General features: G+C 36.9%; 1 protein-coding gene and 1 long non-coding RNA gene across 7 annotated transcripts in view; both read left to right on the top strand.

Moving 5' to 3' along the window:
* Positions 1–21,858, top strand: part of PIP (proline iminopeptidase) — a 61,371-nt gene that overhangs the window by 31,369 nt on the left and 8,144 nt on the right. For 4 of the 6 annotated variants that reach the window (XR_016045798.1, XM_006856995.4, XM_088853727.1 and 1 more), the window contains 3 exons: positions 6,401–6,502; positions 7,249–7,362; positions 7,599–7,673. Coding sequence is in view for 5 of the 6 variants with exons in the window: in XM_006856995.4 (XP_006857057.1) it covers positions 6,401–6,502; positions 7,249–7,362; positions 7,599–7,673 (291 nt within the window). In the remaining variant the exon portion in view is untranslated. Of the gene's footprint in view, positions 1–6,400; positions 6,503–7,248; positions 7,363–7,598; positions 7,674–15,032; positions 15,423–21,858 lie in introns of those variants that run through there. The other 2 variants (XM_088853726.1, XM_088853729.1) reach the window with 1 other exon arrangement.
* LOC148779577 (uncharacterized) lies at positions 16,875–17,877 on the top strand. Its single transcript, XR_016045799.1, has 3 exons — positions 16,875–16,964; positions 17,102–17,195; positions 17,292–17,877. It is a non-coding gene; the product is annotated as an uncharacterized LOC148779577 (long non-coding RNA).

Below are 21,858 nucleotides of genomic sequence, written 5' to 3'. Positions count from 1 at the left end.
AATTGCTAGAAGCTCCTTATGGTTAGGATCATCGTTCGTACGATCCTATAGGAAGGGAGAATGATCCTTGACTCAGGGGAGTGCGATTCCATGAGGAAGGAATCGCAATAGTAAGTTTTAAGGGATCGTGAATGATGCGTGGGTTCACAGTACCATAGGGTACAAACCTGAATCAGGCATATAAATCAGTGCCGACTAGAGAAAACATCATATGCACTGCATCATTCACTTGAAAACTATGGTTCAAACCTTCTGGAAACAAGGATCACAATATAGGGATTTGTGTTCCATCCAAGATCCCTAGCTGGAATCCTGGGATTGAGGTTCCGGAGTGGGTGCGTGACCTTTCCTACAAGGTTCCAACAACTATGGAAAGGGCATCTTGGTTTGATTGTGTGACCTCTTTACACAAGGTCAAGGGATCCATTCAAAGCATGCTTATTTTTTGAACCACTTTTAAAAAAGAGTAGCTTTATGTTCTTGACGGGGTTTGGACTTCGAACATGAGGTCCAAGAAAAAAAAAAACTAATCAAAAAGGCATTTTGAGATCTTACGAACAGAAATACGCATAATAATATTTATATTATATGTGTGCACCTACCTCAATTAAAACTCGCTCGCCCCAAGTGCGAGTCCGAGTAACTCAATGAATCCAAATGGACTCGTATGAGTCACAAAACAGTGGTCTCAGCAATGCCAAGGCTCGGCATCATCAAGTTCTAGCAGTGCCAATTAGACCACAATGCCTGCCAGATTGTTGCGACCTCTGCCATCAGCTGCCTAGCAGCATCTTGGATTTTGAATTCAGCATCGCCTGTCCTAGAACTTTGTCTTGTGGAAGCAATGATTCTCAGTAGGGGCGTCCTTGGTCTTCAGCAGTCCAGCATCGCCACTTTGCTAGCATTCTCTCCTCAGTCTTCAGCTTTCAATGGTACCAATTTGCCAGCAATGACCCCTATATAGCAAGGCTGTTTACAGAAGCACTGCTTGGACCCTCCATTAGTGAATGACACGTGCTTACTGTTAATACATAGCAACATCTTACCAAAAAAATATACATGGTAACAGCTTGACGATACACCACATGTCAATTTGAGTGTGACCTAACACTTTCCATTAGTGTTCCGTGACCAGACACATACATGGTCCGAGTTACTCGGAGTCGCCCTTAGGGAGAGGTGAGTTTTACCCAAGACGTGTACACATATTATAATAGTTATGGAACTAAGACTAAGGTACAACACTGGATATTTCCACGTGATTTTACACACAATTACATGATATGACAGCTTCTGCCTCAAATTACAGCCACATAAAATCAAATTACATGCACTCAAAATACATCCATACAATCTTAAAACGAAGGATTAGAGCTCAATTTGGGTCCCTTGACAAAAATCCAACAAAATTATGTATGGAGATTGAGTATAAAACCATAAAACTAGTGCTTATTAAATTTCAGCACTACACAGCAAGGCAAACTTATACATGAATTTCAATTACAAGACTCAATAAATCTCAATCTCCATATTACAAACACATTAATGCTCAAGTACTGAATGAAACATGATCATGGGAGGCATTTAAGAGCTCTAAGTGCCCGGTTACTGCCAAGGTCTTATCAATATACTATAAAGTGTGACTTATGATGGCAATTCACAACTTATGGCCAATTTCAGTTCATCATCACAATGTGAAGCATGAATAACATCTTTCAGAAAAATAGGATCTAATTGTGGGAAAAATCGTGGAAGAGATGGAGGCTCAAAATCTCATCAACTAGGTAGAAACTTAAGAGGCTTGGCATGGGAAAAATTTGGCATAGTTTCCATTTGTAAAATCTCCAAATTAAGTAATCAAAAAGATGATTTTATTAAGTGATTTAGATCCCAAATTTCTATAAAAAATCAGTGGATTAAATCCTAAAAATCTCAATAAAAATTCTACAAAAATCAACCCAATCAACTAGAGATCATAGCCTTACACTTATAGATCAAATTTAGCTCTTTTCTATATCAATATAAGACTATGGGATAGTAGCACCGTGTTGTAAATTGTAATACAAAACCATGAATCGCTTGAAGGTTGAGTAAAATTGAATAAGATCTCACACAATTTGAACATCATGGAGCTTTATGATCGCCCTCAAGCTTAGAATGGAGCTTTAATGGAGCTCCTAGCTTAATTTTCTCATTAAGATCATTTCACTATAAACAACACACTAAAACACATGCGAACGAGAGAGAGACAGGGAGTAGGCTTGGGCGTGCCATTCTAGAGAGAAAAGAGTACTTATTTTGAGTTAGTGAAGGGGTATAGGCATGAGTGTAGAGATGCTTCTAGATGAGTTAATCTTGGCCATTCATGTCAATCATCTATGTCATAAGAGAGAGGCTTGATTCTACCACTCATCACTCATCGTGTCATCTTGATTAGTGGATGATATTCAATGCTCTTAACCTCCCATAAATCCCTAATTCATTTCAAATTAATATTAAATTCAACATGCTTCCATAAATGCCAATGCTTAATCGTTTTAATCAAATTAAACAGCATAGATAGGGGTTTGCCCTTATGGTATTTAGCACAAATTCGAGAAGCAATTTGAATTTAATTTTCCCTTCAATTTTGGTATGCATGGTCATCCAATTATATGATGCCACATAGGATAAGTGGTTATGTGCACAATTACATATGGCCTTAGGGTGTCAACCATAATTGCAAACCCTATGCCCCCCTTTCTAGAAGCTTTTCCCATAGATACTCAACCAACAATCAAACACATTAAATATGTGCTTTAAAAGAATATCCAATTTTTGACAAACTACAAAACATCTCTTAAAATAAGAGCATATAACACACTAATCAAAAAATGACAAAGGGGGTCCCTATGGGGTTGATGTCATCCCCACTTTGTTTCCATGTGGAGCTGATGTGGACCCCACATGGGCCCACGTGGCACCCTTGGCCACTTGAGGTCACATGTGGGACCCTAGTGGCTTGTCCTTTGTCATTTCACAAAAACAATTCTAGAACAACCCATTTTTGGCTCAAAATAATTCAAAAAATTCTTTAGAAATTCCCAATTATTCACCAAAGCTTATTCCATCAAAATAACACAATTTTGTTGGCATCATTTAAAAAATATTAATGAGGGAAATTAGGTTCCTATGGAAATGAATTGACTATTGGAGTATTCCACTCAGCTAGACACGGAATCCAAGGTCACCTTCTCATAATGACCCAATTAGCTCATGACCCACACTATCAAGCAAGGGCTCATGTGCTAGCTCATCAAAGTCAAACCAATGTGTGGCTCGAGATTCTTAAGTCATAGTGGATGGCAGGTGCACCCCTGAAGACATGCACTTTAGTTGATGTGGGTGTCCTATCCCCGCCCATGTGCATATCTCCTCTCAATGGATCAGGTGGAAGAGTAGCTTCCCATTTGCGATTATACATGCACATGCCATGAGAAGGTCACTAGGTCAAGGATTTAGGCTTATAGCCTCTCAATGCCTTAACCTCCTCATACAGTGCTAAGAAACAGGAGCTCATATCACAATCAATCACGCACACATAATGCCCTGGCTATCTTGCAGTCGTGAGGCATAAATCATAACCATCCTTGATTAATGGTAACCCTCAACCCTCTTGGTGCTTCTCGCCTATACTCTAGCATCATGACTCACGGGGTTCATGACTCTTGGTCCCAGTGCGCCATGCTGCCGAGATTTTGGAGTTAAATGGTACAATTTGAATTTTTCTCAACTTTATCCCTGTTGTATGACAAGACATGTTGTATGACAAGACGTGTTGTGAATAAGGGAACTTATATTATGTCCGAAACTTTGTAGAGTTATCATATTTTAAAGGATAATTGACATGATGACTATGGAATTAGCGCTATATGGAAGATGGACATTAATGTATTGATGGACATAGGTAGGTTGGTAATTTTTTTGTTAGTGTTGGTTTCTTTATAGAACTTCTTATATTGCGTAGATTTTTTAGGGCCTGTTTGGATGACAATTAATTTTATCTAGAATGGATTATCATATTTAAAATTAGAAAAAAAAATTAATACACTCAGGATAATTTTATTTTATTAGTTATTTGGTACATATAATGTATTAGGTATAATGTTATTTAGTTATTTAAACTGCCTATAAGTTTGTCTCAGATAATTTAATGGTGGGCACTGCCAAACTACAAGATAATTCATTATCAGGATTAATTTTTATGAAGTAGTGAATTATCAGTGATAACAAATCCATCCAAATAGGCCATTAGAGATTTTTCTGGTGCATATTTTATATCGATTTTGGGCGCTGACTTTTCAAAGATAGTTAGCATTGGGTAGTATATGGAGTTGCCTCTTCCCTTCTGGGTTTTTCTTTTCACATAGAGAGGTTTCTAAAGAGGGAACAATTAGAGAAAAGAGCAAATGAGAGGCAATGTAGTCCTCTTAGGTTTAGATATTTTTAGTTTTTATTTTTTACCAGGAGCTTTTTTCTGACTTTTATATTGTGTTTTAATGTTTTTGCTTCAGTTTAAAATCTGAAAAGTGTAAGATTGAGATCCTTTTTGAGCTTTGTGAATTCCGCACCATCCAGTGTGTGTTTCCAACAAGAGCCAGATTTAGACACGGTGTGAAGGTTATTTCACTAATTGTTTCGTCCTGCTGAACAACCATATTAGCATAATGCTTCCTGAAATGTTCCTCAATATTTGAACATAAAACGGTTTCCTATTTCAATTCTAGAATAGTTGCCATAGTCTGAGCAGGATGATTTCCTGACCATAGTTTTTTCGTTACACGGCATCATTTGGGTTTGCCTTGTTGAGAAGTTGGCAGCATGGTTTTCCAACCATTGTTTCCTAAGCCCTTCCATTTCTTGTCTGATTTCACACCATTTCCTTGTTACCTTTGAGCTGTAGCATTTAACGTGCTAATTCTGAGTGTCATGGTCTTGAGACACTAGCATTATGAAAAACCCTTCTTTCCCTGAATTTAGGGATTCAGTTAAGGAGAAAGAGATTCCAGGCTTTAGCTTTGTTCCAGCTAGTTGCCCACTATATGCAAGTATAGTGGGTGGGTGTTAGTTTAGACCTACAATTTCTGTTTGTTGTTTGCTTAGGTTTTTGTCTTGCAAGTTTCACTCATGTTATTTATTTGTGGAAGATCCAGTTTATGGCATCTCAGTTAATGCCATTGATTTAAGTACTAATAAATTTTAAGTTTTGGAGGAGATGCATGATCACCTGATTGGCAACTGAGCAGCATTCATACAGACTAGAGGATTTATGCAATATGAGAAAAGATGGAGGGAGGGTAGTTATTAACTATTAGGGTCTTTACTTGGTTAATCTTGGGGGTTAGTGTTACTTCTTTTGCTTTTATGCCCCAGGACAAGGTGATCCTTGTGTTCTCACTTGTTAAAATTGGTAGAGGAGTTCATGGATCCAATTGGCATTGGAATGGTTCTATGCCTGGTTAAGTTTTTATTTTTCCTGAAGGGGGAGTGGAGTAACATATCTGGATTGCACGGATGACTCACGATGGTAAAATAATATTCACAATGATATGAAAAATGTGCTGCCCAAACTTTGTGAAAGAAATGATGAATGATACGCTCCAATATTTCCCGTCAAACTAGAAATGTGAAATAGATGACCAGCTCATGCTTCCTTTATAGCTACTTATAGCTATGTGTTCTATTGTTATGCTTTCTTTTAATGCCCCCTAATGTTGAATTGGGTAAGATATGAGTCACTATTCCTGTGATTAACTGTATACTTTTTTTATTCCTCATCTATATAACAATGCTTCCTTTCCACCATATAAAATTTCTGAGGAAATGAATATTTTCTGCATAAGAAAAACTAAGTTTTTTGCACCTTCCAATTGTTCAGGGTGTTTTGATTCCTGTGCTAGACAGAAAATCGCTCCTTAGAGGGCTGCTACCACATTGCTTGCGTAGCATAGAATTATGTTCCAATTGTTTACGGTTTTTAGCAACTTCAAATTGTTTAGGGTGCTTGATTTGCCAGCCTCAAGCATGTACAATTTCCGTCTTGGCTTTCTTCTAGTAGGTCAATTGTCATGTCCTTTTTAAACCATATCCAGAATTGTTAGATGTAATACCTACCCAAGAGAAAAGAGCCTGAGTCTTATGCTTTTTGGTTATTTACAAACATGCACGATCACTGGAAACCTGGAGTTGTCTTTTCTTAAATAACTTAGTTTTTCACAAATATGTTTCTCTGTAAAATTTACTGCACATTATTTGTAATAATCAAAGCCCATGTTATCATTTAATGTCATTTCAATGAAGCTGCATTAGGATTTTATTTTCCTGAATTGTTGGTTTATAACTATGTAATTGCCCATTTCAGATAAAGGCTGCTAAAATTTGGACCAATTGGGAAATGATGACTGCACACCTTCTTCCTAATGAAGAGAACAGTAAAAGAGGAGACGATGAAAACTTTTCACTGGTAAGTTGTTGAACTATCACATCTAATTTTCCATACATTGTGGTTTGACAGCTGCTTTGGATACTTCGAATTCCAATTTTATGATTTTTAGACCAAGAAATGAATGATATGACAAAGCACCCAGAGGGAGACAAGAAATTGACAGCTCTATATGTCTTGTACTTCGGTCCCGTGTTGAATGGGATTGAGATCATTGCTAAATGTGATCCAAATCCTATGTAATCAGAAGTGAGCTCCCAGGGAATTTTCGCTCCAGGAACGCAGAACTGTGTTCTTGGAGTAGTAACCACCCCGACAGATGGTGCTCCCCATAACTATGCTCTCTTACTCATAATTGAATTGGTTGTATAAAAGAAGTTCTCCCCCCACCCCCCTGAATTGGCTGTATCAAAAATGTTCATGTCCACAAGACCCTGTTGTCACAGGCACCATTAAATAGCATGTATACAAACAGGCCGTGGAATCCTCTTTCCCTCGCACTACCTATACCTACTCATCTTCGCTAGATCTGACATTCTGTATTTTCATGTGGTTGGATTCTTTATCTTTTGTTTAATCGGTTTATTCAGAATGTTTAATGCCCTCCCTGATCCTTGTATTACATCTTGAGGCAAGCAGCCGGCATCCTTGATCAATGCATATATTGTATTACCTATTTATGCATCGTTAGTAAGGGACTGCTTGGTTATAAATAGAATATTTATTATCAGCATTGCACATTACACATTATGTTTATTTCTTGGCAGGCATTTGCACGGATTGAAAATCATTATTTTGTGAACAAGGGTTTTCTTCCTTCAGAGACATTCTTACTGGATGGCATTGATAAAATAAGACATATTACAACCGTAATTGTGCAGGTAATTTTTAGTTTTGTTAATTACCTTCATTTAGTTGATATGATTAAGTTTTGAGTTGTTAGGGAAAGTGTAATAATAATCCATTGGATCATCACCGTCTCCATCACCATCGGTCATTTCATTGATTCATGATGACCCCAATGGATTAAGCTTTTTGTGGTCTACTGGACTACTCTATATTTCTTTCTACTCAATTTGATATGTATAACTAGAACTGTTTTGAACTGAAAATTCAGGGAAGATATGATGTTTGCTGCCCTATGACATCAGCATGGGATCTTCATAAAGCATGGCCAGAGGCACAATTTGAGGTCAGAACCCTTTTTACTGTGTCATGGCATCCAACTGTGGTCACCTGTTTCTTTTGAATTGCATGCTTTTCTGTATTATAGGAGCTATCATCGAGTAGTGGTAAACAAATAATTATATAGGAAACAAACTACAACTAAATTTTTATAAATAAGAAACAAAGTAAAAAATTAGTACCAAATAGGATTCAACACATATATTGGTAATTATCTTTCAAATGTATTTAAAAAAAGGAAAAACTGTGTATAAGGATGCTACCTTATAATGTAGAACTACGGATGCCCCCTCAAAAATCCATCGGAAAAGGTAGTTTTAATGTTGAAAAACCCTTTGATTTCTCATCTCGACATTGCGATGTATGACTATGAAAGATAAAAAGATTTTAAGTCTCAGAAATAGTGCATTTTACAACATATTATCTACACCGTCCATTTTCAAGATTTTCATATGTTTATAGATCTACTTGATTTTAAGCATTTTTTAAATTTAAAATTTTATAATTAGCTATAAAAATAGATTTTGAGATAATCCTAAGAACATTTTACATCAAAATTATATACCATGATAAAATTTGAAGGTGCACCTTACCTCTACACCTGCGGATGCATCCGTATGCCAACTGTACCCTTAAAAAAAAACTATTGGTCTATCAAAACATCACTGCATGTATAACTGCAGATGTATAATTGTGAACATGTATGAACAATGATTTCATAGTGTTTTATCTATATGAATAGGACTAAAAGATACCAACATAATCATTTTTTTTTTTTTTGAAGTTAGAAGTTAATATTAATTCGTGGCCTCTCATGTAGATACTTAATTTCTATAACAATTTCTGAAGTGCACAGATACTGCATATATCCTCAACAAAATCTTAAACACATGCTTGCCACAAAACCTTCATTCTAGAGTTCTGTGATATTATTTATACATGGAAAGAGTTTTGGTGCTTCTGAGGTCAAAGACTCAAAACACCATGGCAAGGTATTATTATTATTATTATTATTATTATTATTATTATTATTTTGGGGTTGGGGATGAACTTGACTGTACTGTACTTAAATTGAATAAACATCACATAGTGTTAATCTACGTGCATGACCTTATACAGAGTAAAAAGAAGGGATATTAGTTCCATTAACAAGTGTGCTATCGCAAGAAATTATTATGTATGGTCTTGCCTACTATGGGTGATCTGAGAGTAACTGTATTCCTGTTAAGCCTCCTCTGTCCAGGCCATCCGCAATGCTGTTGGCTTCACGCCAAACATGCTGAAATGAGACAACTAGCAATCCACTCTGCGAAAATTTTCTCAAATATTTGGTCTGGTCTCCACGGACTAATAGATCTCCTGTTAGCCCAATTGATGATGTTTTGAGTCAGGGAACACGCTTCAGCCTCATATGAGGTGAGGATGCCAATGGGCCCTGAGAATGACAAGATTATGGTGCATTCCTGTTCCTGAAGATGCCTCCAATCCCTGCCCTACGAGGATTACCAAGGGAGCCCCCATTGGCATTCAGTTTGATGGTGACTGGCTATGGAGCTGGCCAAACGGACAACCTTGTGATGGTTGTTCGTTTGGTTCTTCCCAGGGCTTCCGAGTTTAGAACGAAGTCTGAGGTGGCATGCTCTCTGAATCTCTTGACTTGTCTCGCCCATCCTTCAAAAATACTTGTATTACTTTGGATATTCCATGAGAGGGCCAGCTCAGAAGTCCTCCAAAAGATTGAACCAACCTTAGTCAGAGGAAGGGAAAAGCAGGCCTAAAAAGGTTGTTGCACTGTTTCTTGCGTAACCCACTCACCTCCCAACACTCGCAGTAGACAGCCCAGATATATGTCACTTAAGGACAGTGGAGGAAGATATGGTTGTCTGACTCTTCACTCTCCCTGCAAAGGATACAACAATTAGGCATAGCAAGTGTCATTGTTGTAGTTGATCCACTGTGAGGATCTTCTTCTGTAAGGCGAACCCTCTGAAAATTTGGATCTTCGGAGGAGCTGGAGAGAACCAAGCTGTGGAGGTGATCAATTGGGCAATAGGTTCATCCTGTATGACAGAGTAGAAAGATGTCACACTAAAAATACCCGACGAAGTGGGGCTCCATTATAGCCTATCTGAGGTTCTTCTTCTGTAAGGCGAGCCCTCTGAAAATTTGGATCTTCGGAGGAGCTGGAGAGAACCAAGCCGTGGAGGTGATCAATTGGCCAATACGTTCATCTTGTATGACAGAGTAGAAAGATGTCACACTAAAAATACCCGACGAAGTGGGGCTCCATTATGGCCTATCTCATTCTTGACCAGGTGGGAAGAAAGCCTGCAAGCAAGAGAGCAATTGATTGCTCAACAGCAGTTCATAGTCATTACGGGCTCTTCTAAATGTGGGTGTCCAAACCAGAGAGCCTCATAGGAGTCATGTGACATCCACTATACTGTAAATTTGAGCCGAACGGATCGTAAAAAGGGATCTGAACTGCTTTTGACAATTTGCTTATTTATTGTTGTACTTTTGCAAGATCCACAACTCTCAAGCACCATATATATATATATATATATGGGAAATGCTAGCATAGGCTAGTGGGCCTACAACTATCTATCAGAATCTAGGCTGATCTGATGGACATGACCTCATTTTGTACTTTAATTTTAATTTGTTTTTCTACAAATCCAAATCATATGAGATTTTAGGCGTGCATTCTTCTCATCAAGGAACACCTAATAAAAACATTAAAAAACTAATTCGCAATATATAAATTGACCAAATTACACCTGAAAAGTTATAGGGATATTTTGGTCAATTTATTTCTCACAAAATATTTTTTTAATATTTTTATTGGATTCTCCAATTTTTAAAAACACACATCCAAAATTTCAAGTGATTTGGATTTATATAAAAAAAAATTCAAATTCAAATACAAAATGCAATCGTGATTATTGGATCGGCCTAGATTGAATGTGGGTCTGGGCCGTTAGGCTCATATGTAGTTATTAGCCCACGGGTTAACTGCTACAGTGTCAGCCAACGGGCCCAGATTGAATCTTGGCTGATCTGAAGGTTACCACCTCATTTCGTATTTGAATTTTCATTTTTTTTCTACAAATCCAAATCACTTGAAATTTTAGGCCTTCATTCTTCACATCAAGACACACCTAATAAAAATATAATTCGTAAAATATAAATTGATCAAAAACATTTTAGGGATATTTTTGGTCAATTTATATTTTTCAAATTGTTTTTTTTATATTTTTATTATATTCTTCTATTTTTGAAGAATAGATGCTCAAATTTCAAGTAATTTGGATTTGTAGAAAAAAAATAAAAATTCAAATACGAAATGAGGTCGTGACCATTGGATCGGGTCTATATTCAATCTGGACCGTTGGCTGACACTCTAGTTGTTGGCCCGTAAGCTGACAGAATCCTTTCCCACACATATATATATATATATATATATATATTTCTATACATTGGTGATTATTATAAACAGAAGCATTTGATAATTTATATTTAATAAATAATCTACTTCCATCTGCTGTATTTAATATTTGAGTAGTTTTGTCAAAGTATTTTGAAGGTACAAGTCCTTCATTGATACAGTTTAAGTCAGCCCCGGAATCTTTTAAAGCTGATGTTTCAAAACTATAATCTGGAGCAACTATTATTTTAACATAGACAAACCATTTTTGGACTACTATTTTGTCTATTAAATTTACCGAAGGAGAAAGTAGTTCTTTAGCTTCTGAGGATTCAGGGATGTCTGATGATGGATTAATTTTTATTAATTCATCGAAATCTATTTCATCTGTATCTGATTCTTGTTGTGACATTTGTTGTAATTCTAATGATTTTATTCTAATTTTTAATTGAACTATTTCAGTTTTGATTTCTTTGATTTCTTGTTTAAGATCTGAAATGGTTGGTTCTTTTTGTTGAGAAGTATGTTGATCATTTACTCTTTTCATTATTGAAGCAAAATTATATTCATCAGGGGTTTTATTAAGAGGAATTGATTTTGCTTTATTTTTTGTAATATTAATGAATTGAGTGATAATAGATCTTTTCTCATTTGGATCAACAATCTTATCAATAAATATTAGAGTGTTGACAGCATCACTCTCTGTATATATTATTTCTTGGTTTTGTTCATTTCTGGCTGTCCATTGCCTAGTATTATTAAGGATTCGGTGTTTGGTGTCATCATCGACATAGAAATCCCACCATCCTCTTAACCAGCCAGTAAATCCATTAACAATGGCTTTTGCAACCTCTTGATCAGGATTGCCTGCCATTTTATTTGCAGCTGCATACATAGTCATATGTCTCATAACATCCAATATTTTTAATTCTGACAAACCATCTATTTACACTTTGTAGGAAGCACAGCTTTACTTGCAGCAAGATCAGAAGATCTGCTATCTAATCTACGCTGTCCTACCCTATCTCATTATAAATGGTATAAAGATGTATTTTTCTCAAGATTATTAATAAGAGAAGATTGTCAGCTAGACCTCTGGAAAGAAAAATTCATAGCTGGTCTACCATATTTGTTTGCTGAAAAGGTCAAAGAAAGTCTAAGGAAAAAACATAATGGAATTATTGTTTATTCATCATATACATTAGGAGAACTCTCCGCAGAAATATGTGCTGAAGGTTTAGCCTTATGCACAGATATGAAATTAAAAAGACAATTGGATAAACAAAAACTCACTAAGAGAAAAGAACTTGGTGATTTTTGCGAACAATTTGGATATTACCTAGATAAAAACAATATGACTGACAAGCTCTATAAGAAGAAGAAAAAATATAAAAAGGAAAAATACAAAAATAAAAATAAAGATAAAGACAGAAAAAATTATAAACAATCTAAAAGGAAGTTAATTAATAAATTTTCTCCCAATAGCAAGAAAAAGAGAAAATTACCTGTTTGTTATAAGTGTGGTAAAGTAGGACATTATAAACACCAGTGTAAAGTAAAAAAGAAAATAGAATCATTAAATTTAGATGAATCAATAAAAACTAAATTATATAACATATTTGAATATAATTCTTCATCTTCTACTTCTTCTGATTCTTATATTGATCAATTCAAGACGATGATCTCATGTGGACAGACTCCTCTGACTCCACTGATGATTCAGATACAAAATCATCTAGCTCAAAGGATGATGATTGTAGTTGTCCAATACAAACACATAATGTTCACACACTCACACAGGAAGATAATTTCATCCTAGACATTATTGATAAGATTGTTGATCCAAATGAGAAAAGATCTATTATCACTCAATTCATTAATATTACAAAAAATAAAGCAAAATCAATTCCTCTTAATAAAACCCCTGATGAATATAACTTGGCTTCAATAATAAAAAGAGTAAGTGATCAACATACTTCTCAATAAAAAGAACCAACCATTTCAGATCTTAAACAAGAAATCAAAGAAATCAAAACTGAAATAGTTCAATTAAAAATTAGAATAAAATCATTAGAATTACAACAAATGTCACAACAAGAATCAGATACAGATGAAATAGATTTCGATGAATTAATAAAAATTAATCCATCATCAGACATCCCTGAATCCTCAGAAGCTAAAGAACTACTTTCTGCTTCGGTAAATTTAATAGACAAAATAGTAGTCCAAAAATGGTTTGTCTATGTTAAAATAATAGTTGCTCCAGATTATAGTTTTGAAACATCAGCTTTAATAGATTCCGGGGCTGACTTAAACTGTATCAATGAAGGACTTGTACCTTCAAAATATTTTGACAAAACTACTCAAATATTAAATACAGCAGATGGAAGTAGATTATTTATTAAATATAAATTATCAAATGCTTCTGTTTGTAATAATCACCAATGTATAGAAACACCATTCATAATGGTAAAAGGACTCAGCCAAGCAGTAATACTTGGAGTTCCATTTCTTACATTGCTATATCCTTTAACTATAAATGAAACAGGAATATCTTCAGTTATTCAAAATATTCCAGTACAATTTAATTTTATACATAAACCAAAATTGAAAGAACTTAATAGTGTCAAAAGTCAATTAAATAACAAAGAAAAATTTCTTTGTACTCTAAAACAGGAAATTAAATATAAAGCTATTGAAGAACAACTACAAACTTCTTCAATACAACAAAAGATTCAAACACTACAACAACATATAGAAACTTCAATATGTAGTGAACATCCTAATGCTTTTTGGGAAAGAAAAAAGCATAGTATAAGTCTACCTTATGAACCAGGATTTGATGAAAAACAAATACCTACAAAAGCTAGACCAATACAAATGAATACTATCCTATTGGATATGTGCCGGAAAGAGATTGAAGATCTCCAAAACAAAAAACTTATAAGACCAAGCTCCTCACCTTGGAGCTGTGCAGCCTTTTATGTCAATAAAAATGCTGAAAAAGAAAGAGGAGTGCCTAGACTTATTATTAACTATAAACCACTAAATAAAGTTTTGCAATGGATAAGATATCCAATCCCCAATAAAAAAGATTTATTGGATAGAGTAGCTCAAGTATGTATCTTTTCAAAATTTGATATGAAATCTGGTTATTGGCAAATACAAATCCAAGAACAAGATAAATACAAAACTGCATTCAATGTTCCATTTGGACAATACGAATGGAATGTTATGCCATTTGGTTTGAAAAATGCTCCATCAGAATTCCGGAAAATAATGAATGATGTGTTCAATGCTTATCATCATTTTATGATAGTATACATTGATGATGTATTAATATTTTCGGAATCAATAGATCAACATATCGAACACATTAACACATTTATACATGCAGTAAAAAATGCTGGATTAGTTGTTTCAGCCAAAAAGATAACACTATTCAAAACCAATATAAGATTTCTAGGTCATATGATTCACCATGGCACCATTATTCCCATAGATAGATCTCATATATATATATATATATATATATATATATGTATATCAGTGTTTTAAAATGCGGCCACATCATGCGGGATGCGCTCGCATCCGCATTCCGTTCAGGCGCATATGCGCTTTTGACAGATGCGGCCGCATATGCGCCGCATCATGGCCGCATCAGACCGCATCTGTTTCCACGAAATGTTTTTCGATTTTGCCCCTCAGGGAGGGGAAAAATGGTCTTTTTTTGTTCCAATATTTAGGGAAACTGTTTGGGGGGTTACTATACCCCCTAATCGAAGATTTCCAGCCACTTTTGTGGTTTTTTTTGCATCAAATCGAAGGAAAAAAACAATTTGGCGAAAATTTTTTTTTCAACCAAATCTTCAATTTGGCAGTTGTTTGATACTTGGATGTTCATTTGATGCCTTTTATTGTTGATTTGGGGATGTTAAGGTGAATTTGTGATACGAAATTGGGGATTTCAGATGCTGTGAAGAAATCGAGCATTACTTCACAAAGTCGGTAACTTTTTATTCTTTCTTGTACAATAATACTGTCATACTTATTTTTGGGACAATGTCTTCATCTAAATCTTCTAGTAACAAGGATCCAGCTTGGAAATATGCTAATCTAAAAAATCCGAAAGATAGAAATTGTGTGATATGCTTGCTCCGTGGAAATACTTATATGGGTGGTATTTTTCAACAAAAAGAGCATTTAGCCGGAATTTTTGGGAATGTAAGAGCATGCCCACAAGCTACAGATGATATAAAAAAGGAGATTAGAGAATATTTTGATAGATTGAAAAAGATAAAGAGAAAAAGAAAAGAAAAGAAAAGAAAGGAATTACTTGATGATATGCAATTATTTAATGATGTTGATGTTGATGTTGATGATGATGATGATGATATGTCTAAAGTTGCTATAAGGCAAAGGGGTACTCATACTCCAACCTCAAGAGAGAGGGTTATAAATATTGGTGGTAGTGCTGAGAGAAGAACACCTCTCTCTAAGGGGCCAATGGATTCTTTTTTCACCTCTAGCCCCGAAATTGTGGTTCAGGAGAGAAAGAAAAAAACAAAACAAACCACAATTGACAATAAATATAAGAACGAACAAAGGAAGTCGGTATGTAAGTGGATTTCAAAGTGGATTTACATGGTTGGCATTCCTTTTAATACTATAACTCTGGATAGGTTTGCATGTATGGTCCAGGCAATTGGGCAATATGGCTCAGGACTTATTCCTCCTTCACTACATGAGGTTAGGGAGCCCTTGTTGAAGGATGTTGTATTTGATGTGAATAAAATTTTGATTTCTCAGAGAGAAGGGTGGAAGAAATATAGGGCCACTATTATGTGCGATGGTTGGTCCGATGGGAAATCAAGGGCATTCATTAATTTTTTGGTTTAACTGCACAACAGGTACTTTTTTTGTTAAGTCTATTGATGCATCAAACAAGTCACATGATGGTATATACTTATCTGGCTTGTTGGATGAGATTGTCAATTTTGTTGGGGAGCAAAATGTGGCACAAATTATCACTGACAATGTTGCCAACTATGCTGCAGTTGGGCATTTTTGGACTTTGAAAAAGAAGCATATGTTTTGGACACATTGTGCATCTCACTGTGTTAATCTTATGCTTAAGGAAATGGGTACAACATCTTTATTTGGTGGGGTGATTTCAAGAGCTGTGTTTGGTGTTGGATTTATTTACAATCACACCATGGTTCTAAGCATGATGAGGTCTTTTACAAAGAAGAGAGAATTAGTGAGACCGGGTATCACTAGATTTGCCATGCCATTTCTCACTCTTCGAAGCCTAGCCAAGCAAAAAAGTGCCTTGAGGACCATGTTTTCTTCAGAGCAATGGAGTCAAAGCAAATGGTCAAAGCATAAGGATGGGAGAAAGGCTAAAAAAATTATTTTGAATACATCTTTTTGAAGTCAAATAATTATTGCATTGGAGGTGGCTCGCCCTTTAGTGAGAGTGTTTCGACTAGTTATGGTGATGCAAAGCTCGCCATGGGCTACATACATAAGGCAATGACTAGGGAAAAAACTGAAATAAAAGATGTTTTAAAGGATGATGAAATTATGCGCAAGGCTATGCTTGAAATTATTGATAGGAGATGGGATACCCAGCTTCACAGGCACCTCCATTCAGCCGGTTATTTTCTAAACCCTCCCTTCACTACAAGCACCCATCCATTGAGTCAGATCGTGTAATAAATGGTGGGTTCTTAGATGTGCTGGAGAGGTTGGTGCCAGACAAAGATATCCAGGATGAGATCCAAAACCATGAATTGATTAAGTTCAAGTTAGCCTTGGAAAACTTTGGGAGAGATATTGCCACTCGAAATAGGGCCACTACAGATCCAGGTAAAGGCCAAAAGCCCAAAAATAATCTTACTTGTCTCTTACTTTATGTATAGTTCCATTGTTTATTTTATACCCTTAATTTTTAACTATATTCTAAATTATAAAATATTATCTGCATGGTGTGCATTATATGGAAGCGAGACACCAAATCTACAACATCTCGCTATTCGAGTGTTGAATCTCATATGTAGCTCATCTGGTTGTAAGCGCAATTGGAGTGCATTTGAGCATGTAAGTCCTTTACTCCTTATTCCTTAATCCTTATTTCTTGAATTTCAATTTTCTAATCTAAAATCTAATTTCTCTGATTTCAAATTTCTACCACAGCTCCATACAAAAAAAGAAATAGGTTGGAGCAGAAAAAGTTGAATGATTTGGTTTATGTGCGGTATAACGAGCGGCTTAGGGAGAGGTATGAAAATCGCACGAAGCTCAACCCTATTCAATTATATGAAGCTGATGGTGATTCCATAAGTGAATGGACCGTGGATCCAAGACAAGAGCGTGTGTTTGAGGGTGAGGATCTTACATGGCTTGATGTCGAGCTAGCAACAAGGGTTAATGAAGAAGATCGACTTAACACTAGAGCATAAAGGAGTAGAGGAGCTGCTGAGTCTAGTCGCACTCGCACATTAGCTTCAGAGGTCGAGGAGGAAGCTGACTCAGAGGAGAAAGATGAAGAAGAATACATGGAGGCCGTCGAGGATGATATTGATGATGCGCATGACGACTCTCACGATGACTTGTCTGATTGATATTTGAAAAAATGAAGTTCAAATTTCAAAATTGACTCTCAAAATGGATGATTGTATTAAGTTATTAACTACTAACTCTTCTTGAGCTTGACTTTTGGTTTGTATTTTGTTATATCACTATTTTGTGCTTATGGTTGTACTTATGGTTGTTGATGGTTGTCCTTATGGTGCAAATTTGTGCTTATGGTTGTTGATTGTTGAATGCTTTATGAAGCTGGTTTCAAGTTTCTAGTTTCTATCAGGGAATAGTGGATAACTGGATACAAAAGCTCCGACATCTAATAGTTTTGAAGTTAATCATTAAACTAAAATACCTACTATCACATATATCACCTTCATATTTTTTTTCTATGCATTAACTTATTTTTTTAGATTTTTTTTACATTTATTGACCGCATCATCGCGATGCACCCGCATCCGGGCCGCATCGAGCCGTATCGCCGCATCGGCCCCCCATCGCATCAGGGCCGCATCCCACATTTTAAAACACTGATATATATATATATATATATATATCAAGAGAGAGAGATTTACAATGTGAAACCGAAAGTGTCCTATTAAGCTTGAGATCTTACCACTACAAAACCAGTGTCAGCGGCCTCATCCGGGCATCAGCTGTCTGATTTGCCTTGCACCATTATGCTTGTAGGAAACATGCAGGTTGCTGGAAATCGCTTAAATTTGATCGAAAACTGCTCAAGATACCATGGACAAGAGCTCTGCCTTGAAGCCCATATAATGACATTCATACCACTACTACTTCAAGAGAGGGGCCCCAACTTGTATTGAATAGTTTCAGGCCCTCTAAGAGTGATATTACCCGACTTTTGTGGATTTTGAAGTTTCAATGTAGTTCGAATAAGACAGCTGGCTCTGAGCTAGAAGGTTTGTAAGTAAATCTCCCACTAACACAGGTTGCTTAAGAAGGCAACCATTGAAATTGAGTTTGACTACCCCAATAGGAGGAGGCCATGGGTTGGATCTAGTAATTACCATCAATCTAGTCCCTTGCACACAACACGAGTTTGTAAGGAGTCTGCTGAAGACCAGCCAACAAATCCTTTTGGTTTTGTGCTCAGAAAATGACACTGGCCTTAATTTTCTCATTCAAATTATCCATTCCCCTCTCCTTGCTTTCTAAATCTTAGAGTCGCATTCAAGCCATACAGTCCAAATTGAGGTCAGTATAGATAGTCACCATAGGAAGAGGCCAGTAGCCCAGTACACAGTAATAATGACAAGAAGTAAGCAGAGAAGAGGTGCTTGATGCTTTCAAGTGACGCCCACTGCCATTGAAAGAGGCCCAGAATAGATCCCCAAACCTGGACAGCTACTGAGCAGGGCACAGGTAGATGGTCGACGTCCTCATCCACCTCCTTAGACATGACACATTGTTAGAGGTAGGAGTACCTCTCCTCTGGATTTGATCCATAATGAGGAACTTTTTAGATTGCTAGCCAATTGAAGGCCTGAATTTTGGGTGGGATAGGGGTGATCCAAGACTTTCTCATGGTGACAGGCCCACTATCCATAGCAGTCAGCTCGTTGTACATGGATGAAACCGTATATATGCCCAGGGACATGGGTCCAAATGAGCTTATCTCTTCCCATCCATGATAGGAATTGGTGATTGAACAGGTCCAAGAGAGCTGCCAAGTCTAATTTTGGTGTCGCGTAGGTTCCTCCTAAAATTTGGTACCCAAATAAGTTGTCCCCCAAGCATCTCGCCAGACTGCCTAATAGAGACCATTTTGGTCTATGGCAAGGTAAAACAAGCAGGGTAAGAGGCTAGCAAGGTTGTGTTCTCAACCCATAGATTGCCCCCTAGTCTGGTTCGGTCACCAGTTTTTGTCAGCAATATGTTATTCTCGTAAAGCCTTCCTCGGTTTGAGGGTGGGCATGGTCTTTGTTTGATAAGGACTGTCTCTTGCATCCAAACGCTCTAGCCAGCATAAGCTCTTCACTTTGGGTAGCACAGACCCCATCACTTTCATCTTTGGCATATGTATCAATGAGCCCTGTTAACAGTTTGAAACATCTTAGGAATAGCTGTAAATTGTTTACTTGATGGGGCCCGCATCGCTAAACACCAGTATGTTGTCAGCATGCTGTAAATGGGAAATAGGACCCCCACTTGATGAAGAGGGTTCTTTTAGGAGATTCCCATGATAGATGTTTGAGACGGACTTGCTGAAAATTTCCCCTACTGTGGTGACGAGGAAAGGATAAAGGGGGCCACCTTGATGCAGGCCAGATGAGGGAGAAAAAAAACCATGGGGGCATCCATTGATAAGTATCAAGAAATGAGAGTACCTCATGCAGCCTGAAATCCACCTTCTCTACCTGCTACCAAATCCCATAGCTTTATAACTCGGTCCAAATGTCCCAGTCGACATGGTTATAGGCTTTTTCACATTCCATCTTAAATACAAGGCCGGGTAGCTTCGGTTGGTTTCGATGGTGGAATAATTAAATCTAGGGTTTTAAGACGTCAAAATCACACAACCCCAACCCCAACACCCACCAGAAAAATATAACCACCATCACATGGGGAGAGATGTTTTTTAGCAATATACCCTGAGGAAAATGGTTAGGGTTTAGAAGAGGGAGAGACAAGGGGCATAGAAAAGGTTAGAGAGAGAATGCAGGGAATAGTAAGGGATTGGCATAAATGAAATATGGAATGAGCATACAACTCTTGCTAAATCTGAATTGGAAAATTCTGAGGGGACTTCAGTAAAAGTAGCCCTTGCATTAATTGGTAAACTTTAGATGGTGGCTTGGCTATCGTATAGGTATTATCTGATGTTATAAAATTAGAAGTTCACACTTGATATTTATACTTGTTTTTTTCCCTCTCTTAAAGTTTTCTATTTGAAAGTTTTAGGGCAAAAAATGACCTCTCTCCTATATCCCCCGGCTTATCGTCTCTCTACTCCTCTCCCATCTCCCTTTGCTTCTTGACCCTCCGCCCTCTCCCGTCTCCCCCTACCTCTCTCCCTTCTCCCCCTTTCCCATCTCCCCCTGCTTATCTCCCTCTCCCTCCTCTGTACGAAAACTACACTCACCTCATCAAAGCCTCCCATCCTTCTGCTCCCTCCTCTCTGCAACCCTCCTCTTCCTCCACCCCTCCCTCTCTTACTATTTTGGAAAGAGGCAAACCTTTCCTACAGGAGGCTTCACAATGCTGTACCCTTATTTTCGTGCTTCTCTAAACTCAAATATTGTATAATTTCCTCTTTAGTAGCCTCAGGAACATTTTTACACAGGGCAACATCCCCCGCAATACCGGCAAGGTGTTTTCTAAACCGGTAAATACCCCCATTAGCATTGATTTAAAAAACGGACCGCTCAGCACCTAGGCGGTCCAAAAGGCCTCGGCGCTTCGCCCAGGCCTAGGCGGTAAAACTGGGTGGTCCGTCCTTGAGCGGTCGCCCATGGCCTACGCCCCTCCCAGAGGCAGAAAAAATGATTTTTTTTTTTTCGTTTTGTTATTTTGAAAGATTTAAAGGTTAAGAATGATGGCTTTTAGGTTCATTTGAATCCTAAACCCACAAGAAGCCCCTTTAGACTAAAAACAACCTCCAAAAAACTACATTTCATTGGATCGATCATCGAAGTGTTTATCAAAGTTTTGGAGTTCAAACAACCAAAGTAAGTGCATTTTTTAGATTGCTTGCTTTATTTTGAGATGTCTTCTTCAGGAGTTAGTCGGAGTGGAGATCCGGGTTAGAAATATAGATACAACCCGAATCCAAATGACAAAAATTGCATTAGATGCAATTTTTGTGAAAAAGATACAAAAGGAGGCATAAACCGGTTTAAGAAACATCTTGCCGGTATTAAGGGGGATGTTGCCCCTTGTAAAAATGTTCCTGAAGCTATCAGAGAGGAGATTAAGCAATTTTTAAGTTATGTAAAACAAAAACAAGAACAAAATCCTTGTCATAGATCTATTTCTGCTACTTCTAGAAAAAGTGATCCAAGTTGGAAGTATGGATATAACCCAAAACCAAATGATAAAAATTGTATAAGGTGTAATTTTTGTGAAAAAGATACCAATGGGGGTATTAGCCGATTCGAAAAACACCTTGCTGGTGTTAGAGGTAATGTTGCTTCTTGTACAAGGGTTTCTGAAG

Source organism: Amborella trichopoda, chromosome 12, assembly GCF_054954075.1.
Source record: "Amborella trichopoda isolate Santa Cruz 75 chromosome 12, AtrichopodaSantaCruz75HAP2 v2.0, whole genome shotgun sequence".
In the NCBI taxonomy this organism is placed as follows: Eukaryota; Viridiplantae; Streptophyta; class Magnoliopsida; order Amborellales; family Amborellaceae; genus Amborella; species Amborella trichopoda.
The sequence above is the reverse complement of the archived record's forward strand: the minus strand, read 5'-3'. Positions and strand labels throughout refer to the sequence as shown.